Consider the following 17,145-nt stretch of genomic DNA (forward strand, 5'->3'; position numbering starts at 1 on the left):
ATATTGAAGTGTATATTTTGCATTATTGCAATTTTGACATTTAATATGTATGTATGTATTAAATGCAGAGAAATGAAAAACTAAGGAAATTTTTTAAAAAGTAGCTCTGAAATAGTTGAACAAAATTTACCATAACTTTAAAATTATCTTTTGCTACTGAATATATTATGAATAAAATGTAATTTTAATATGAAATGTAAGTATCTTATATCCAGAATTCAAATAAATATTTTTTTCTCATATTTAAGATGTTTTACATCAAAAGATGACTGAGACTTGTGCTACTGCTCATATTGGTGGGGTTAATATTGTGCTGCTTGAAGGGATTACACCAAATATACAGTAAGTATGTCAGTTTTTATTTTCTTACACTTGTAGTTTTAGACAAAAATGGAAATTCTTTGGATAAACATGCTGAATTTTGAGGTTTGTATATACAATATCAGTTCCCAGATACTGAGAATCCTGTCATTAAGAATATCACCAAATAAAATATTTTAGAAAAATACTTTTTGTCTTTCTAAAATTGGTGGTATATACCTTCATTCCTAACTTCCATTCAGCAGAGCAGTTTCATGTTAACTACAAAACAGCCTTTGATAATTTAGGTCAGATTTCCAGAATTTGCCCTTTCTTAATATTATGACTAGTTAATGTTGTGCTACTGTTATCCTGTAACACATCCAACATGACTAAATAGAGGATTTGGTTCAGCGTTATAAAAATTAAGTATTAGTCCTAGATTGACTAAGAAGTATGATATGTTACAGCTCTAATAATATTTTAAAAGTCTGAATAATGTGATAGCTACCTTGGGGAATATTTCCTGAAATGGATGTTTATTAATGGGCCATAGCTTTCTGCAATGAGTTTTGGCTAAAATCAGCAACTCAGACAGGGCCCATTCTCAAGACTTCCTGGAGACTGTCTGAGGTTCGGTTTGGACCTATAAGTGTAGAACTAAAGACTGTATATTTCATAATAGCTGCCTACTATTCAGATCACATTTCCTAAGAAGTCTTTTCAAGAAAGGCAGGAAATTCCGGTGGTTGTGAGAGATGAGATCTTTTTTTGTTCATTCAGTATAGGAGAGGGGTTATTATTATGTATTAATTATTATTAAGTGCCTACTGTGGGCCAGAAGCCTCACCTAGATTATTATATTTAATCTTCACTGCAATTTTGGGAACTGGAGTGGTCTTATCTACCTTTACAGAACAATAAATTGAGGTTCAGAAAGATCAACATAGTGCCTAAAATACTTAATATAGTCAGTAAGAAGAGATGCCTGAATCTATACTCTTTCCACCTTATAATGCTTCTACTGAAAGTCATAGACCATGGATTCCACGATTCCTTCATTTACTCTAAATTTGAAGTACCATGGGTACGTTACCTTCAGAAAGTAAACTAAATTTCTTTAGGTGTCCCATGAGTTTTATTTACTCTATCCTCCTGGATCACTTCTCTTCATTATTTGTTATCTCTTAAGAGAAAGGCTTCCAATAGTCTTTAACCTTGCAAAACATAATGTTTATAGAACAGATTTTTGGTAAAGTATTATATAGCTGATATTTCTTGCTCTTTTTTCCCCCAAGTAAAGATCCCTTAACAGTTTTATTTGAAAAATAAAAATTATTTATTAGTTACTGCCAAACTCGTAGTGTATTCTTTGGTATTTCATTTTCAGTTGCAATGAAGAGGAAATGGAATGGAAAAAAATAGTTCAAATGGTACTTTAAAGGAACATTTTAAGAGTGGGAAATTAGAAAAGCTTTCCAGATGATTGGTCATATTGTAACTAATTTGTGCATGAATGTTTATTTGCCTCCTTTTTGTTTTCCCGCTTTCTCTTGACTCTTCATCTGTAGACTGGAGGATTTTCCTACATCTCCTACAAGTACAGCCAAACAAGAGTTTCTGTATGTCATATTATTCTTTTTCATGGCTTTGTGATTACTGTAGTATTGAATAGTTTTAAAAATATTTAAATTTTTTTCATGGCTGTGAATTATTTAGTTATTGTTTTGTAGCTGTAATATAGGCCCTTTTATATAATAGATTAAAGCTTACTGGTAATCAAGGAAAACACAGGTAAGGGCTGCTTTTTTGGTAATTCATACCTTGTCTGTTGTTGTTGACAAGTTGTAACACTGTAGTTGTGTGTTGCTTGTGCCTTTTCAGACATGCTACTATTAAAATTTCTATGATCAAAGTACTTAATTTTTGATATGATAATGGAAGCTTAAAAAATTCACTTTGCAAGAAAGAGTTTTCACTAATTGTAGAAGTAATTATTAAAACACTAATAAAACATCTGTACATCTCAGCCTTATAATTCTGTATTTAAGATGGGGAGAGTTGACTGCTCTTTTAATAGATTTTAATGGCCTTTACTATATGTAAATATGTGTTTAGTTTCATTCAATAGGTGAATGCTATTCACATCTAGAGAGCCATTTGCGTGTCAGCACCATCTGGGTGTGTTCTGGCTTATGTTGAAACTGAACTTGAAATGTTGGTGTTAAACAGTGGTTTTAATTATTATAATGTTAGAAATGATTCAAAATTCAGTAAGTAGTCAGCATTTCAGAGCCTACCTTCATGCTGACTAGGCCAATTCCGTAAACTACTGCCTCCACCCTCTGGTGATCATCTCCGAGAAATAGTGTCTTATGGAAGAAAAAAGTGTATTTCTCTAGTAATTGGTTTTGAATTTTATGTAATACCTAGATTTTACTGTTTATAAACAATCAAGACCTCTGATAGAGCTACTGTTGGGCTTTGTGTTTATCCTAATAAAAGTTAAATGTGATGAACTGGTTCTTCATATCTTTGAGACTATAAATAATTGGCAAATTTTCTGCAGCCCAGCAGAGATTAATGTATGTAAACTGGCCTGTAATTAATATGAAATATGTATTTTGTGTATTTTGCCAAATTTAGTGATTGTCAAGAATCACTTGCCCATTTGAAGGATCACATTTATATTAGAAGCTATTGGAGCCAAGGTGGGAGGATTGCTTGAGGCCAGGAGTTTGAGACCAGCCTGAGCAATATAATGAGACCCTGTCTCTACAAAAAATTTGAAAACAAGTTAGCTGGGCATGGTGGCACGCCTCTGTAGTCCCAGCCACTTGAGAGACTGAGTTGGGAGGATCACTTGAGCCCAAGAGGTCCAGGCTGTAGTGAGCTATGATGGTGTCACTGCACTCCAGCCTGGGCAACAACGAGACCCCATCTTTAAAAAACAAATAATGTATGTGAGGGTGTGTGTATGTGTCAAACACTACTTCATTATGGCTTCTACATAAATGTCCTATCATGTCCTATCTGTGGAATTCCACAGTTGTAGTGGTAGAAGTCATTCTTTTGCTTTACTTCTTTCTGCTCTTTCATTTCACAAATATTTGGCAAGTGTCTATTTTAATCTCCCAGGAACTGTTCTAGGCATTGGAAAGAGCAAAAGAAATCAAGAAAGATCATATCTTTGCTTTATATCTGTACTAGTAATTAAAGGATACCAATTCTTAATAAAAGTAATAGCCTTGCTCATTATGAATCAGACTTTTATCATTTGTTTACCACTCACTGAAAATGAAAAGCAGAAAATGCAAGTTACACTTCCTCCTTCCTATCAATTTCTTGTAACATAGTGGATGATTGTTATTCTAATTTCTTTGACTCCCTAATTAGATTTTAAGAAGTATAGTGAATATTTTTTTCTTTTCATATTTAATGTCTGTATAGTGGTTGTACAGATCTCTAAAATAAGGTGGAGAAGAAAAGAGTTCTGAATGGGGGTAAAATAAAAAGTGGAATGTTGTGTGTCTGTGTATGTAATATAAAATACCTTGTTCATGTTTTTACTTACATGTGAGAATATACTTATTTTCTTCTATAGATTCTTCCTATTAAAGAAATTAAACACTATTCAGTGCAAATAGCATAAAATAAATATATTAATATTTTTAGATAACATTGTTTCTTCATTGTATAAACACATGAAAATTTTTAAGTCGTTTCAGTTCATTCAGTTACGAGGGGGCTTCACAAACTGTGGAAAATGGAATTAAAGATATAAAAAAAAAACTTTATTTCCCAACATAAGGTCCATCAAGTTCAAGACACTTTTCTAATCAGTGATACCAGCCATTTATTCCTTCGCTAATGAACAGAGGGGTCCCATGACAATGCAGTCTTTTTCACATTATTAACTGAAGAGAAATGCGTACCCTTTAATTTTTTATTTTTTAAATTAGGAAACAAAAAAAGTCAGAAGGAGCCAAATTAAGACTGTGAAATGGATGCCTACTGATTTCCCATCAAAACTCTTAACAGAATTGCTCTTGTTTGACAAGAGGAATGAGCGAGAGCATTGTTGTGGTGGAGGACTGGTAAAGCTTTCCCGAGCATTTTTCTAGTAAAGCTAGGGCTACCTTTCTGAAATCACTCTCTTAATAAGCAGATGTTATCATTCTTTGGCCCTCAAGAAAGTCAACAAGCAAAATGCCTTGAGCATCCCAAAAAACTGTTGCCGTGACCTTTGCTTTTGACTGGTCCACTTTTATCTGCTCCCCATGCTGGAGTGCAGTGATGCAATCTCAGCTCACTGCAATCTCCGTCTCCTGGGTTCACGCAATCCTCCCACCTCATCCTTCCAAGTAGCAGGGACTGCAGGTATGTGCAACTATACCCAGCTAATTTTTGTATTTTTTCTAGAGATGGGTTTTTTCCTTGTTGCCCAGGCTGATTTCAAACTCCCGAGCTCAAGTGATCTGCTCACCTCACTTTCAAAGTGTTGGGATTACAGGTGTGAGCCACCATGCCCAGCCATGACTGATCTGCTTTTGATTTGACTGGACCACTTCCACTTCTTTGTAGCCATTGCTTTGATTGTACTTTAGTTTTAGTATTGTACTGGTAAAGCCATGTTTAATCTCCCATTACAATTCTTTGAAGAAATGCTTCAGGATCTTGATCTCACTTGTTTAAAATTTCCATTGAAAGCTCTGCCTTTGTTTGGAGTTGATCTGGGAGCAATGGTTTTGGCACCCATCGAATAGAAAAGTTTGCTCAACTTTGATTTTTTAGTCAGAATTGTGTAAGCTGAATCAATTGAAGTTGTCTATGGTGTTGGCTGTTGTTTGTGCTGTTAATTGTTGGTCCTCTTCAGTTAGGCACAAAGAAGATAAAATTTTTCCTTGCAAATTGATACTTGGTTTGCCACTGTGGGCTTCATCAACATTGTCTTGTCCCTTCTTGAGTTATCCATTTGTAAACTGCTGATTGCTTTGGGATATTATCCCCAAAGGCTTTTTATAAAGCATCAATGATTTTGCTATAATTCGCCCAAACTTCACCATAAACTTGATGCTTGTTTGCTTCAATTTTAGCAGAATTCATGTTGTTTTGATGGGGGCTCTGTCAAACTGATATCTTATCCTTCTTGGTACTTTAAAGAAGATCATGTTCACATGTTTCAACAAGTGAATATGAGTTTATTTTGGTGCAAAATAATTCTGAAATCTACACGTAGTTTTTTTATAATACACATTTTCCATGAACTTTTTGAAGACCTCTCAAATTTATAAGTATTTTTCTTGCTGTCAATATTTTTTCAAAATTTCTCTTTACTTGGCTGTTGGCTGTATTTTAATAGTCTTCTTTCTCTATTGATAGAACTGTAGTGAAATGTAGTATTGCCAAGTCCCAAGCCCTCTACAGCGCCCAAAGAGGGCTGAAGACAAACAATGCTGCTGTGTTCAAAGTAGGAGCTATCAGTATCAACATTCCTCAGCACCCTGCCACCTTACATAGCATGATGGTTCGAAGTTCTCACCAACTATCTAAACAAATTTCAGACCTAATCAGACAACCTTCTACAGCGTAAGTTATTTTATTTGTTCACATTCTGTGATTCCATATACTACCTCAGGGTATTCTTTGCTGCATTAACAAAAGTTTGGAGGGAGATGAAGGGTTACTTCTAAGTATCGACCATTATGGACAGTGGAGCAAGAGGAGAGTAGCAAATTGTGATCATGTGAGAATGACTTTTGATGGCATTAAAGTACAGTGTCGTCAGTGCAATTGTCAGTGTTCCATATTGCATAAACAAAGCTTAAGAGATTCCTAGAGATTTGTGGGTATTGTAAGAGGTACTAATAAAAAGCAAATTGATGAATTCCAGGACCATGTCAATCCTTGTTTACTTTGAATTCATTGGAAATTTATGACTGCACAGGTTTAAGAAAGTATAGCAGTGGTCATTTATGTCCCAAGGCAGCATTTGACCATGCCACATAAATGTTTTAAAGGGCAGTAAATTTGAGCATTAACCTTTATTCCCTATGTCTATAGCCTTTGTTCACGCATCTTCACTGCTGAGCCTTATTCCTGGTCTCCAAAAACTATAACTAATAAAAATACGTGGTGGCAGGCATCTGTAATCCCAACTACTTGGGAGGCTGAGGCAGGAGAATCGCTTGAACCCGGGAGGCAGAGGTTGCAGTGAGCCAGGATTGCACCATTGCACTCCAGCCTGGGCAACAACAGCGAAATTCCATCTAAAAAAAAAAAAAAAACCATGTAAAAGGTTAAAAATTTGTCTTACGTTTTATTTCCCACATCCTATAAGTGGGAAAACATTAGTGTGTCTTTTGAAGGTGCCTCAAAGCTGATTTTTCCAATTGTTCTATCTAAATCTTTAATTCTGATATAATGTTTAATCATGGCTGAAGCTAAGTAGTAAAAATTTAAATGTTTTTCCTCTGAATAGAAATATGGAATCCAGAGTGTATACTTAAATTTTAGTTTTAAAATGCTCCAAGGAGCTTTTCCTTACTATAGTATCAGTAGAGTATAGTAGTTGAAAAATCAGACCCTGGAGTCAGACTGATTGGGTTCAAATCCTAGTTTCAGCACTCCAGCTATGCTTCCTCATTTTGCAATGTGGAGACAATAGTACCTACTTATTAAAGTGAGATAAATGAGACAAAGCACACAATGCACTAAGAACAGTACCTGCCACTCAAATTGTTATTATTGTTATTGTTGGGGTTGGTGTTGTCATTCTTAACAGTAGTAGTAGTAGTAGTGTCAATAATATCAATAGTAGTGTGTAATAGTTAAGTGATAGAATTTGGAATCAGACAAATCTGAGTTTAAAACCCAGTTTTGTAATAATGATAAGAATCACCTTCACAGTATAACATTCTAGGAGTCTCATATTGTTATTACTTTTTCTTGTCTACTTTTCCATATCATCATTGTTCAACAGGTGTTTTAGAAAGTCTGAATATGATCTGATATTGGAAAGAAAACATCTATTCACAGTATATATTTGCTATTTTTCACTGAGAAATCCAGTGATTTTCTACAATAAAATGGTACGTCCTGTGTTTATTTTTTAATTTTTTTTTTTTTTTTTGCTTTCTAGCCCACAGCCTGTAAAAGAAGATATTGCAACCCCACTACCTTCTGAAAAAACCCCAACAAGTGTTAATCAAACTCCTGTTGAAACAAATGAATTTCCTCAGCTACCAGAAGGCTTAGAAAAGAAGCCTATTGTTCTTAAATTCAGTGCCATGTTAGATGGTATAGCCATTGGAGCAGCACTTTTACCATCTCTGAAAGCAGAATACAAGATGGGAAGAATGAGAAGTCATGGAATGACAGGTAATATTGAATTCTGAATTCACTCTCTTAAAATTTATGATTTGTTTGAGAAATTAGTAATATTTTGATAAAAAGGTAAATTTGGTTTTATACATATTATAAGTAATTTTGATTATAACATTTAAAGTTCATTAATGATATTCTCTAGTCAAGTAAAAATATCAATCCCCCACCCCAAAACCTTGAATGACCAGAATGAACTCTTTTGAACTCCATAAAATTATTCAACTATGGAGGCCATTTCTCCAATTTAAACTTAAGTTGAATAAATTAACCCATTTCTACATCTATTAAGTTTTTAATAGACTGAATAACTTGGTTTATTTTCACATTGAGTTCATTTAGCTCAAATCAGGGGTCATTTGATTTCTTCAAAACAGCTAATTCTGTATGGTTTTGTGACCCTTATATTAATATATCCTATCTCAAAATTCCTTGCTTTTAATATTTATGAAATTTATCATGTATACAAAGCGTGTAAATTATACATATACACATTTTAAAGAATAATTAAGTACTGTGAACTCACCAACCCACAATATAGCCTAAGAATTGGCACATTACCAATACTTTGAAGCCTTCTTTGGCCGGGCGCAGTGGCTCACACCTGTAATCCCAGTACTTTGGGAGGCTGAGGTGGGTGGATCACCCGAGGTCAGGACTTCAAGACCAGTCTGGAAAACATAGCAAAACCCCATCTCTGTTAAAAATACAAAAATTAGCTGGGCATGGTGGCAGGCACCTGTAATCCCAGCTACTCAGGAAGCTGAGGCAGGAGAATCGCTTGAATCCGGGAGGCGGAGGTTGCAGTGAGCTGAGAGTGTGCCACTGCACTCCAGCCTTGGCGACAGAGTGAGACTTCATCTCAAAAAAAAAGGCAGTCTTCACTTTTCATGGAATTACTGCTATCATGAATTTTGTCTTACCCATTCTTCTGCTTTCCCATATAGTTTTACCATATATGTATATACTCATAAATGGTTTAAAGTTTGCTTTTAGCTGTTTTGAACTTTGTTTATATGGAATCTCACATTTTTTAACTAGGAATTTTTTTATTTGACTAAGAGCTCCTTACGAGTTTATATATATAAAATGCCAGTTGATGGTTCTTTTTTTTTGCTCACTTTACCATTGAGTCATTTGTATTTTTCTTGATTCGCAATAATTCTTCATAAATTCTGTATATTAACTCTTTGATATCATGTTTATATGTTGTCACCTAGTTGGAGGCTTATCACTTAACTTTTTCTTTTGATCAGCAGACATTCTTCATTTTCATGTAATTGAATTTACCATTATTTTTCCTGTATGATGTGTATTTTTATGTCCTGAAGAAATGCTTCTCTTCCTAGGATAATAAAGATATTTTGTTACATTTTTTCTTGAATGTTTTGAGCTTTGCTATTCATATTTAAGTTTTTAATCTATCTTAATCAATTATTATTCTTAGATTTGGCATGGGGTAGTATATAACCAGTGATCATCGTATATAACCAGTGATCATTGTATATAACCAATGATCTCAGCATCACTTATTGATTAATTTATTCTTTTTTTCCAGTGGCATATAATCCAAAAATTAGTCACATCTTAAGTGTTATTTTTAATGTGGGAGTCTAGTTCTGAGTTTTCTATTCTGCTTCATTGATCTCTTTGTACCAGTATCATGTTGCTGCCTGACTTTTTCTTTTTCAGGAATTGTCCTGGCTGTTTTTGATTCTTTGCTCTTTCATATACGTTGTTTATTTTTATTTTTATTTTTATTTTTTGAGACAGGGTCTCACTTTGTTGCCCAGGCTGGAGGGCAGTGGCATGATCACAGCTCTCTGCAGCCTTGACCTCCTCAAGTGATCCTCCAGTCTCAGCCCTGTGAGTAGCCAGCACTATAGGCATGCACCACCACATCTGGCTAATTTTAAAATTTTTTGTAGAGATGGTGGGATTTCACTGTGTTGCCTAGGCTGGTGTTGAACTCCTGGCCTCAAGCGATCCACCTGCCTTGGTCTCCCAAAGTGCTGGTATTACAGGCATCAGCCACCATGCCTGGCCTCATAAACATTTTAGAATCAGTTTAAGTTCCCTGAAAAAGCCTGTTTAGATTTTTGTAGGAACTTAATTGAATCTATGGATTTATTTGGGGAGAAATGACAACTAAACAATATTCAACCTTCCTATTCTTGAGTAAGTCTTATTTCTCTGTTGTTTAGGTCTTCTTTAATGTTTTTGTATAAAGTTTAAAATTTTTCTACTTAAAGGTTTTTGTGCATCTTTTACAAGATGTATTTATTTATTTAGATATCTAGGTATCTTGTGGTGTTGTAGGTATTACAAATGTTATCTTTTGTAAAATGGCGTTTTTCTAAACTGTTGGTAGTCTACAAGTGTGCTTGATGCTTTTATGTTAATCTGATACTCAGCAACCACATTAAACTATTATTACCAATAAGTTGTAGATTCTTAGGAGTTTTATCTATAGACAGTCATACTGTTTAAACAGCAAATAATGATACTTTTGTTTCTTTCCAACTTTTATTTCTTTTTCTTGCCTTATTGTGCTTGCCTTGTCCGATTTTCTTAAAGGAATCAACATTACATGAATAAGTCTGATGTCTGCTGTAGGTTTCTGCTATCAGGTTAAGAAAATGTACTTATTTTCCCACTGTGCTTAAGAGTTTCTATGAAGAATTATTGGTAAATGTAATCAGATACTTTGTTCTGTATCTAATGAAATGAAAATTTATTGTCTCCTTTATTATGTTAACATAATTTAAAAATATATACATATATATGAATATATGCAGACATGTACATATTTATGTAAGTATGTGTATACAGTAGTCCCTGCTTATTCATGTGTTTTGTCTCTTCACGTTTCAGTTACCTATGGTCAACTGTAGTCCAAAAATATTACATACAATAAGATATTTTGAGAGAGACCATATTTACAAAGATACTTACAGAACTTTTGTTACAGTATAACTGTTCTGTTTTGTTGTCATTGTTGTTAATCTCTTGTTGTGCCTGATTTATAAATTAAACTTTATCATAGGAGTGTATGTATAGGCAAAGACATATATACGGTTTGATACTATCTATGGTTTCAGGCATCCACTGGGGATCTTAGAACACATCTTCCCCAAATAAAGGGAGATTACTGTATATGTGTACTCCCATCTCTACCATTTTAGGCTTTCTTTATTAAGAGTAATTTGGCTGAACATTTAGAACTTTCTATTACCAGAAAGAGAAGCATTTTAAAGTAAATTTCCAGATTTGGCAGAGTCAGAAGTCTTAGGCCTTCAGATATTAGAGTCCAGGGCTGACAATAAGTTACACACATTTGGTCACTTATTCAGGGCACCCATGAAATACAGGGGTCCACAGAAGCAGCAAGTCGAAAGCCAGATAGGCAGTTTAGGATCTTAGAGTAAACATATTGTTAAATATCCAGAGAGATAAGAACCCAAAATTCTTATTGAAATTGAAGGAAAGGGATAAAAACAGTAAAAGAATGACTATACTAGTAATAAGGGATGACTCAGTAACTGAGGCCTAGGATTATTTCAATCTTGGCGTTTTTATTTCAATCTTGGAGTTTTTATTTGGTGGTGTGCTAGCAATAGTAGTGGTGGTAGCGACAGTGGTAGACAGTCCCCACCCCCTTGCAGCTTGTAAATGATAGTCAAGGAGTCTCTTGGTTGGAGTAGTGAGAGGAGATCAGGGCAGTCATGACTCATCTGGCCATTCACAGATGCCCCAGTTGGTGAGTGAGCATTTTTCTGTTTTTGGCTAACTCATTCTAGGTGCAAACATTAGTTAATGAATATAGTGAATGTGACATATAGGAGATGACCCTTGATTAGTATTTTGAAAAAAAGAGAATTATTTCTGGCTCAGTTGAGAGCAGTAGGGATATATAATAAATTATATATGTAGGCTAAATAGGCAATTTGATGATGTTTGAGTGGAGAGAATTGGTAACGTGCAGAAGAATATCAGTAGATTTTGCTGGTTTGAAAGGAGCATGTGTATGTACATTACATGTGTAAAGGGCAATAACAGATCTTGATTTTAATAAGGCTTCTCCTTATGCCCTCATAAACAGTTGGAGAAATATGGACTGAATAATAGTAAAGCTGGTATATTTATATTTGTTTGAATAATTATGTGCTAGATTATTGATTTTAGTGTTTAAGGTCAACAGTAAACTAAAATTCGTAGCATATCCTTATTTGATATATGGTCCCATGGATAATTATGAAGGTCAAAGAGACATATGTTTGTATAATTTTATACTTTATGAATGTTTCAGTGAGTACAATTTAATTGATTTGGCAATTTTAGCTACTTCCACACTGAATCAGGATCAGCAGACATATTGTTAACTACCTACTATTCTCTGTGAATAAAGCACTGTGTGGACTGGGGAAATTTTTTTAACTTGATTAATTTTCTTGTTACAATGCTTCTGTAATAAGGGCACTTTATTTCTGTTCTACCTTCTATGAAATAAAGAACATAAGTGTTTTTCTAGTGCCTAACACACTGCCAGTCTTAATAAATAATACTTGCTTAATAATACTGGCTTAATAATACTTGCTGATTGACTTGCGTATTTAAAGATAGGGAATATTTTATAAGCAACTTTAAAATATCCTTTCATATATTTCAAGGTAGGTTTGGGAATATCCATGCATTTTTCTTAGATACCCTTTTTGGAAAAAGTGAGGAATGAATGATTGAATGAACACTAGCACAAACAATAACTTTTCTCATTTCTTACAGGTGCACAGACAAGATTTACATTTGAGCTGCCAAATCACAGATTGCGTTTTACTTCAAAAGTTTCTGCCACAGATATGTCAACCATTCCTCCTTCTGCCAGTCTTAACCTTCCTCCCGTTACCATGTCAGGGAAATATATAATGGAAGAACATGATAGTTATTCGGATCAGGTGTGGAGTATAGATGAACTGCCTTCTAAACAAGGTTACTATTTACAGGGAAATTATCTGCGTTGTGTGGCAGAAGTAAGTTTACTTTAAAATTTTCTTACTCTTCGTAATTTAGGAGTCTTCAAGATTTATATGTACCAGAATATGTAGTAATCCAAACTTTTAAGGTAAAGTCTTAAAATAATTTGTTTTCACAGAAGAATTCTATACCAAATCAAGTGTGTGTGTGTGGGTGTATGTGTATTTTTGTGTCTGTTAGTCTGACTACCCTGTAGTTTTATTTACACATGCTTTTAAAAATATGTATTAGTTATGTATTCCATCTCTGCAATATTTTCATAGTTCAAATGATTATTAAAAGCAAATCACAGCTAACATTCATTATGTGCTTTACACACATTGACTTCTGCAGTGCTTAAGTAAATCCTATGAGGTAGAAATATTTGTTCTCATTTTGTAAGTGAGCAAACTAAGCCTTAGCAGGGTAACAAATTCATACAGGTATACATAATTATTAAGATAATCTAAAGGTCATATTGAAAGATAAATTAGACTTACAGATTAATTTCTTTACTAAGGTTAAGTTGAAAGTAGCATATCTAATTCCATCATAATTTTTTCACTTTATATTTGTATAGCTGTCAAAAGTTTAAAAAGCATTTGGACACATTTTTCATTTGATTTGTGGTAAGCAGGTCATCTGTTATTTTCCTAATTTGATATAAACTTGAAGCGGAGAAGTAAACACCTTTCCTTAAGTCTCGAGACCTAGCTATCAACTGAGAGAGGCAGGAGCCACGCCTTAGTGGTCTGCCTCCAGACACACTGTGCCGTGTCTCAGCTCACCTTGTCAGTTTGTCAGAAACAGTTGCAACTTTATGAAAAAGCAGTGTGCTATTTGTTTTATAAATTTTGTTCTCCATAACCTGAAGCATCTGTAAGAATGCTCTTTGGGTTCTCTGATAGAAATATTATAACTGCAGGGGACATATTTAAGTCTGATTTACCTTCTTAGGTCCTGCTTGCCCTGGAAGCTCTCTAAGAGTTGGGATTTCTGTATATGAAAAACAAGTGTACAAAAAAATAGTGTTCAGATTCTAACAAGTCAAAGATTTACTTAAAATATTTTAAAGTGTATCCCACTTGTACTGTCTACTCTGAAAACTAAAAGCCCCAAGCTCTAGTTTAGCAATACTATTATTAATGTTCCATTTAAAAGAAAATACACAAATACAGTGTACTGTATAATTCCTTGCTAATACTAGATATTAGAAAGGTATAAGTTTGTAACGAGGCGGAACACAATCCCAAATTTAGTAAAAAATGTATTTAATTTCAACCATTTCAAAGACTCTAAAATTGCATCACTCTTAGAGTTGCCTATTTTACTATGGCCTGAAATAAACATACCTGAAAATAGTTTCTGGCAAATTGGTTTATTAACTAATTAGTTTATTAACTAATTTGCCAGAAATTTAATACCTTGTACTAATCATAGGACACAAATTATATTAAATCTTAGCTGGGTATCTCTGATGATTTGCTAATTCACTCAAATGTAAGCCTGAGACCCAGAATTTTGTTGGTTTTTATTCATAGCTGCATCCTTAGCACCTAACATGGTACATAGAGTAGACAGTCATTAAATATATATTTGATTAAATAAATCTATTTTTGGCTGGACATAGTGGCTCACACCTGTAATCCCAGCACTTTGGGAGGCCAAAGTGGGCGGATCGCTTGAGGCCAGGAGTTTGAGACCAGCCTGGCCAACATGGTGAAACCCTATCATAGTGGTGGGTGCTCGTAGTCCCAGCTACTCAGGAGGCTGAGGCAGGAGAATCGCTTGAACCCGGGAGGTAGAGGTTAGAGTGAGCCAAGATTGCGCCACTGCACTCCAGCCTGGGTGACAGAGCAAGACTCCGTCTCTAAATAAATAAATAAATAAATCTATTTTTACTTAACTCGTCTATGATTCTAAGACCACAAAAGTGGCCATTAAAATGATCATTAAAAGTAAATTTTACTCTAGGAGAAAATTTAATTTCAAAATTAGCAAGTTAAATATATAACTTCGATTTGCTCCCCAGACTTCTCATACCTTATTAACTACTGTTATTAAGAAACAAAAAACAAAACCCATTTTGGGAGTGTACTATAATAGTGTCTGGCCAGTAACGTATTAGGAACGCTGAATATTTTTAACTTTTCTTCAATATATTGATTTCAAATCATATAGAGATAATTATCCCTTTTTTCCTCAGTTTAGGGTGATTTATGTAAGAAAAAAGTGTAAAGCTAATATAATCAGTGTTAATCTAATATGATTTTGTCTGGCAGGTTGGTTCCTTTGAACATAATCTTACAACTGATCTTCTAAACCACTTGGTATTTGTACAGAAAGTGTTCATGAAGGAAGTTAATGAAGTAATACAAAAAGTTTCTGGTAAGATGATCTAGTACCTTATAGTATAGGTGTAGGTTTTTATTCTCATTGACCGTGTGATATCCCATATGTCTGTGGTATAAGTATTGATCCAGCATTTGGATATAGTTGTCAAATAACTCCTAAGAAACTGTGCATTCCTTTTATGGCTTTTCCACCTACAGTGTTTGCTTATCATTTTTGTCATGTATAATATACACATTTAAGATTCATAAACTTCAGAAAGCTCCTTTATGTTTCACCCTGAAAAAAGAAAAGCTTACAGTATGTCTATTAACCAAATTAATCATACTCATTTGGGAACAACATTTAGATAGCTACTAAGATTTCAACCTTTTGTCTATACCAGATGATGGCTATATGCTGGCAGCATGGTAAATTGTCTGTGGAAACCCTCATTATATTTTTGCTGTTCCTCAAGAATAGCTTACAGTTGAGCTTAGTCATTGCTCTACATTTTTCACAAGCTAAAGTATTAGGGAATTAGGGTGAAAAGTTGACTGTATAACAGTTCTTAATGCTGAGTATTTTTTGTATGAATGTTATCATGTTAAAAGAATTTTTAAGCCACATCCATAAATTGGCATCAAAAGGAGTTTCCTTTATGCTCATGGATTAATTCATTCATTTAACAAATTTATAAAGTATCTAGGTATTCACTTACAATTTTGATGAGTTCGGTGAATGACAAGAACAGGGTGCTATGAGTCTGTGTCATAGGAGAAACTACTGTAGTCTAAAGGATCAGAAAAGGCTTCTCAGAAGAAGTCGTATCCCAAAACTTAAGAATGAAGCCTAGTTTGGCAAGAAAGGAGAGGTAGAGAGGATGCAGGCAGGGCATATGTACCAGTATTTGATAAGGGTCTGAAGGAGGACAGTGCTCCTTGGACGAAGGAACTACATTATGTAGCAGCTGTGTGAGCAGCCAGTTTCCTTGATTCTCCTGGGCTGGTTCTGGCTGTATCTGAGGTCAGGAAGCTACTTAATGATCATATTGAGGAAGCCCTGCAGAGCTGTAGAATTTTACAAGTTAGGTCTTAAAAGATCAGATCATTGGTAGCCATGGAGTTTTTCCAAAAATGGTTGACTAGAAATCATTAAGGAAGAAATAAATATATAGTAAAATTCCTTTCTGCCACTGAAGAAGCCTTAACTTGGGAAACATACACAAGTTTTGGTGTGTCCCATTTACCTGGTAAAAATCACATTATGACATTTTTTATGATAGGAAAGTTGTTAAGACTATATCAAGCTGGTAAACTTATGAGTTCTAAAGAATACTTTCAAGATAGTTTTATTACTGAAAAAATATAAGCCAGGCATGGTGGCTCACGCCTGTAATCCCAGCACTTTGGGAGGCCGAGGCGGGTGGATCATTAGGTCAGGAGGTCAAAACCATCCTGGCTAACACGGTGAAACCCCATCTCTATTAAAAATACAAAAAATTAGCCTGACGTGGTAGTGGGCGCCTGTAGTCCCAGCTACTTGGGAGGCTGAGGCAGGAGAATGGCGTGAACCTGGGAGGTGGAGCTTGCAGTGAGCTGAGATGGCGCCACTGTGCTCCAGCCTGGGCAATAGAGCGAGATTCCGTCTCAAAAAAAAAAAAAAAAAATATATATATATATATATATATATATATATATACACACACACACACACACACACATATATAATATTATATATTATATAACATACTATATAATATATATTATATATAATATATAATTAAAAAATAAATAGACTCTTACATGAACTAATCTTGTATTTCTTATGGTAAAAAAAACAAGTGTTGTGGAGTTCCTAGTATCAGACTGTCAGGGTAAGCCTCTCTTAAGGTAGTTTTGATTAAAGAGAAAGGCTTTTCTTAACCTTTAGATTGTAGTCAGGAGATGAAAGTATATCCCAAGGTCTATGAAGAATAAGATGGACAAAGAGGACTGGAAATTAATATTTCTAACCATGAAGACTTGCTGTTTACTGTGAGAGAATCAGATGATAGTGACAAAGGAGTGGCTAGATCTGCTCCTTGAACCATTTCTTTCTGACTTTAGCGACAGCCATGAA

General features: G+C 34.5%; 1 protein-coding gene across 13 annotated transcripts in view; it reads left to right on the forward strand.

Annotated features, from left to right (window-relative positions):
• BLTP1 (bridge-like lipid transfer protein family member 1) overlaps positions 1-17,145 on the forward strand; it is a 215,442-nt gene that overhangs the window by 121,735 nt on the left and 76,562 nt on the right. For 10 of the 13 annotated variants that reach the window (XM_055385628.1, XM_019025467.4, XM_055385634.2 and 7 more), the window contains 6 exons: positions 249-342; positions 1,872-1,922; positions 5,683-5,889; positions 7,442-7,680; positions 12,466-12,710; positions 14,976-15,081. In XM_055385628.1, coding sequence (XP_055241603.1) covers positions 249-342; positions 1,872-1,922; positions 5,683-5,889; positions 7,442-7,680; positions 12,466-12,710; positions 14,976-15,081 — 942 coding nt within the window. The remainder of the gene's footprint in view (positions 1-248; positions 343-1,871; positions 1,923-5,682; positions 5,890-7,441; positions 7,681-12,465; positions 12,711-14,975; positions 15,082-17,145) is intronic. The other 3 variants (XM_055385632.2, XM_055385636.2, XM_063705523.1) reach the window with 1 other exon arrangement.

The sequence above is a fragment of the Gorilla gorilla genome, chromosome 3 (assembly GCF_029281585.2).
Source record: "Gorilla gorilla gorilla isolate KB3781 chromosome 3, NHGRI_mGorGor1-v2.1_pri, whole genome shotgun sequence".
Lineage (NCBI taxonomy): Eukaryota > Metazoa > Chordata > Mammalia > Primates > Hominidae > Gorilla > Gorilla gorilla.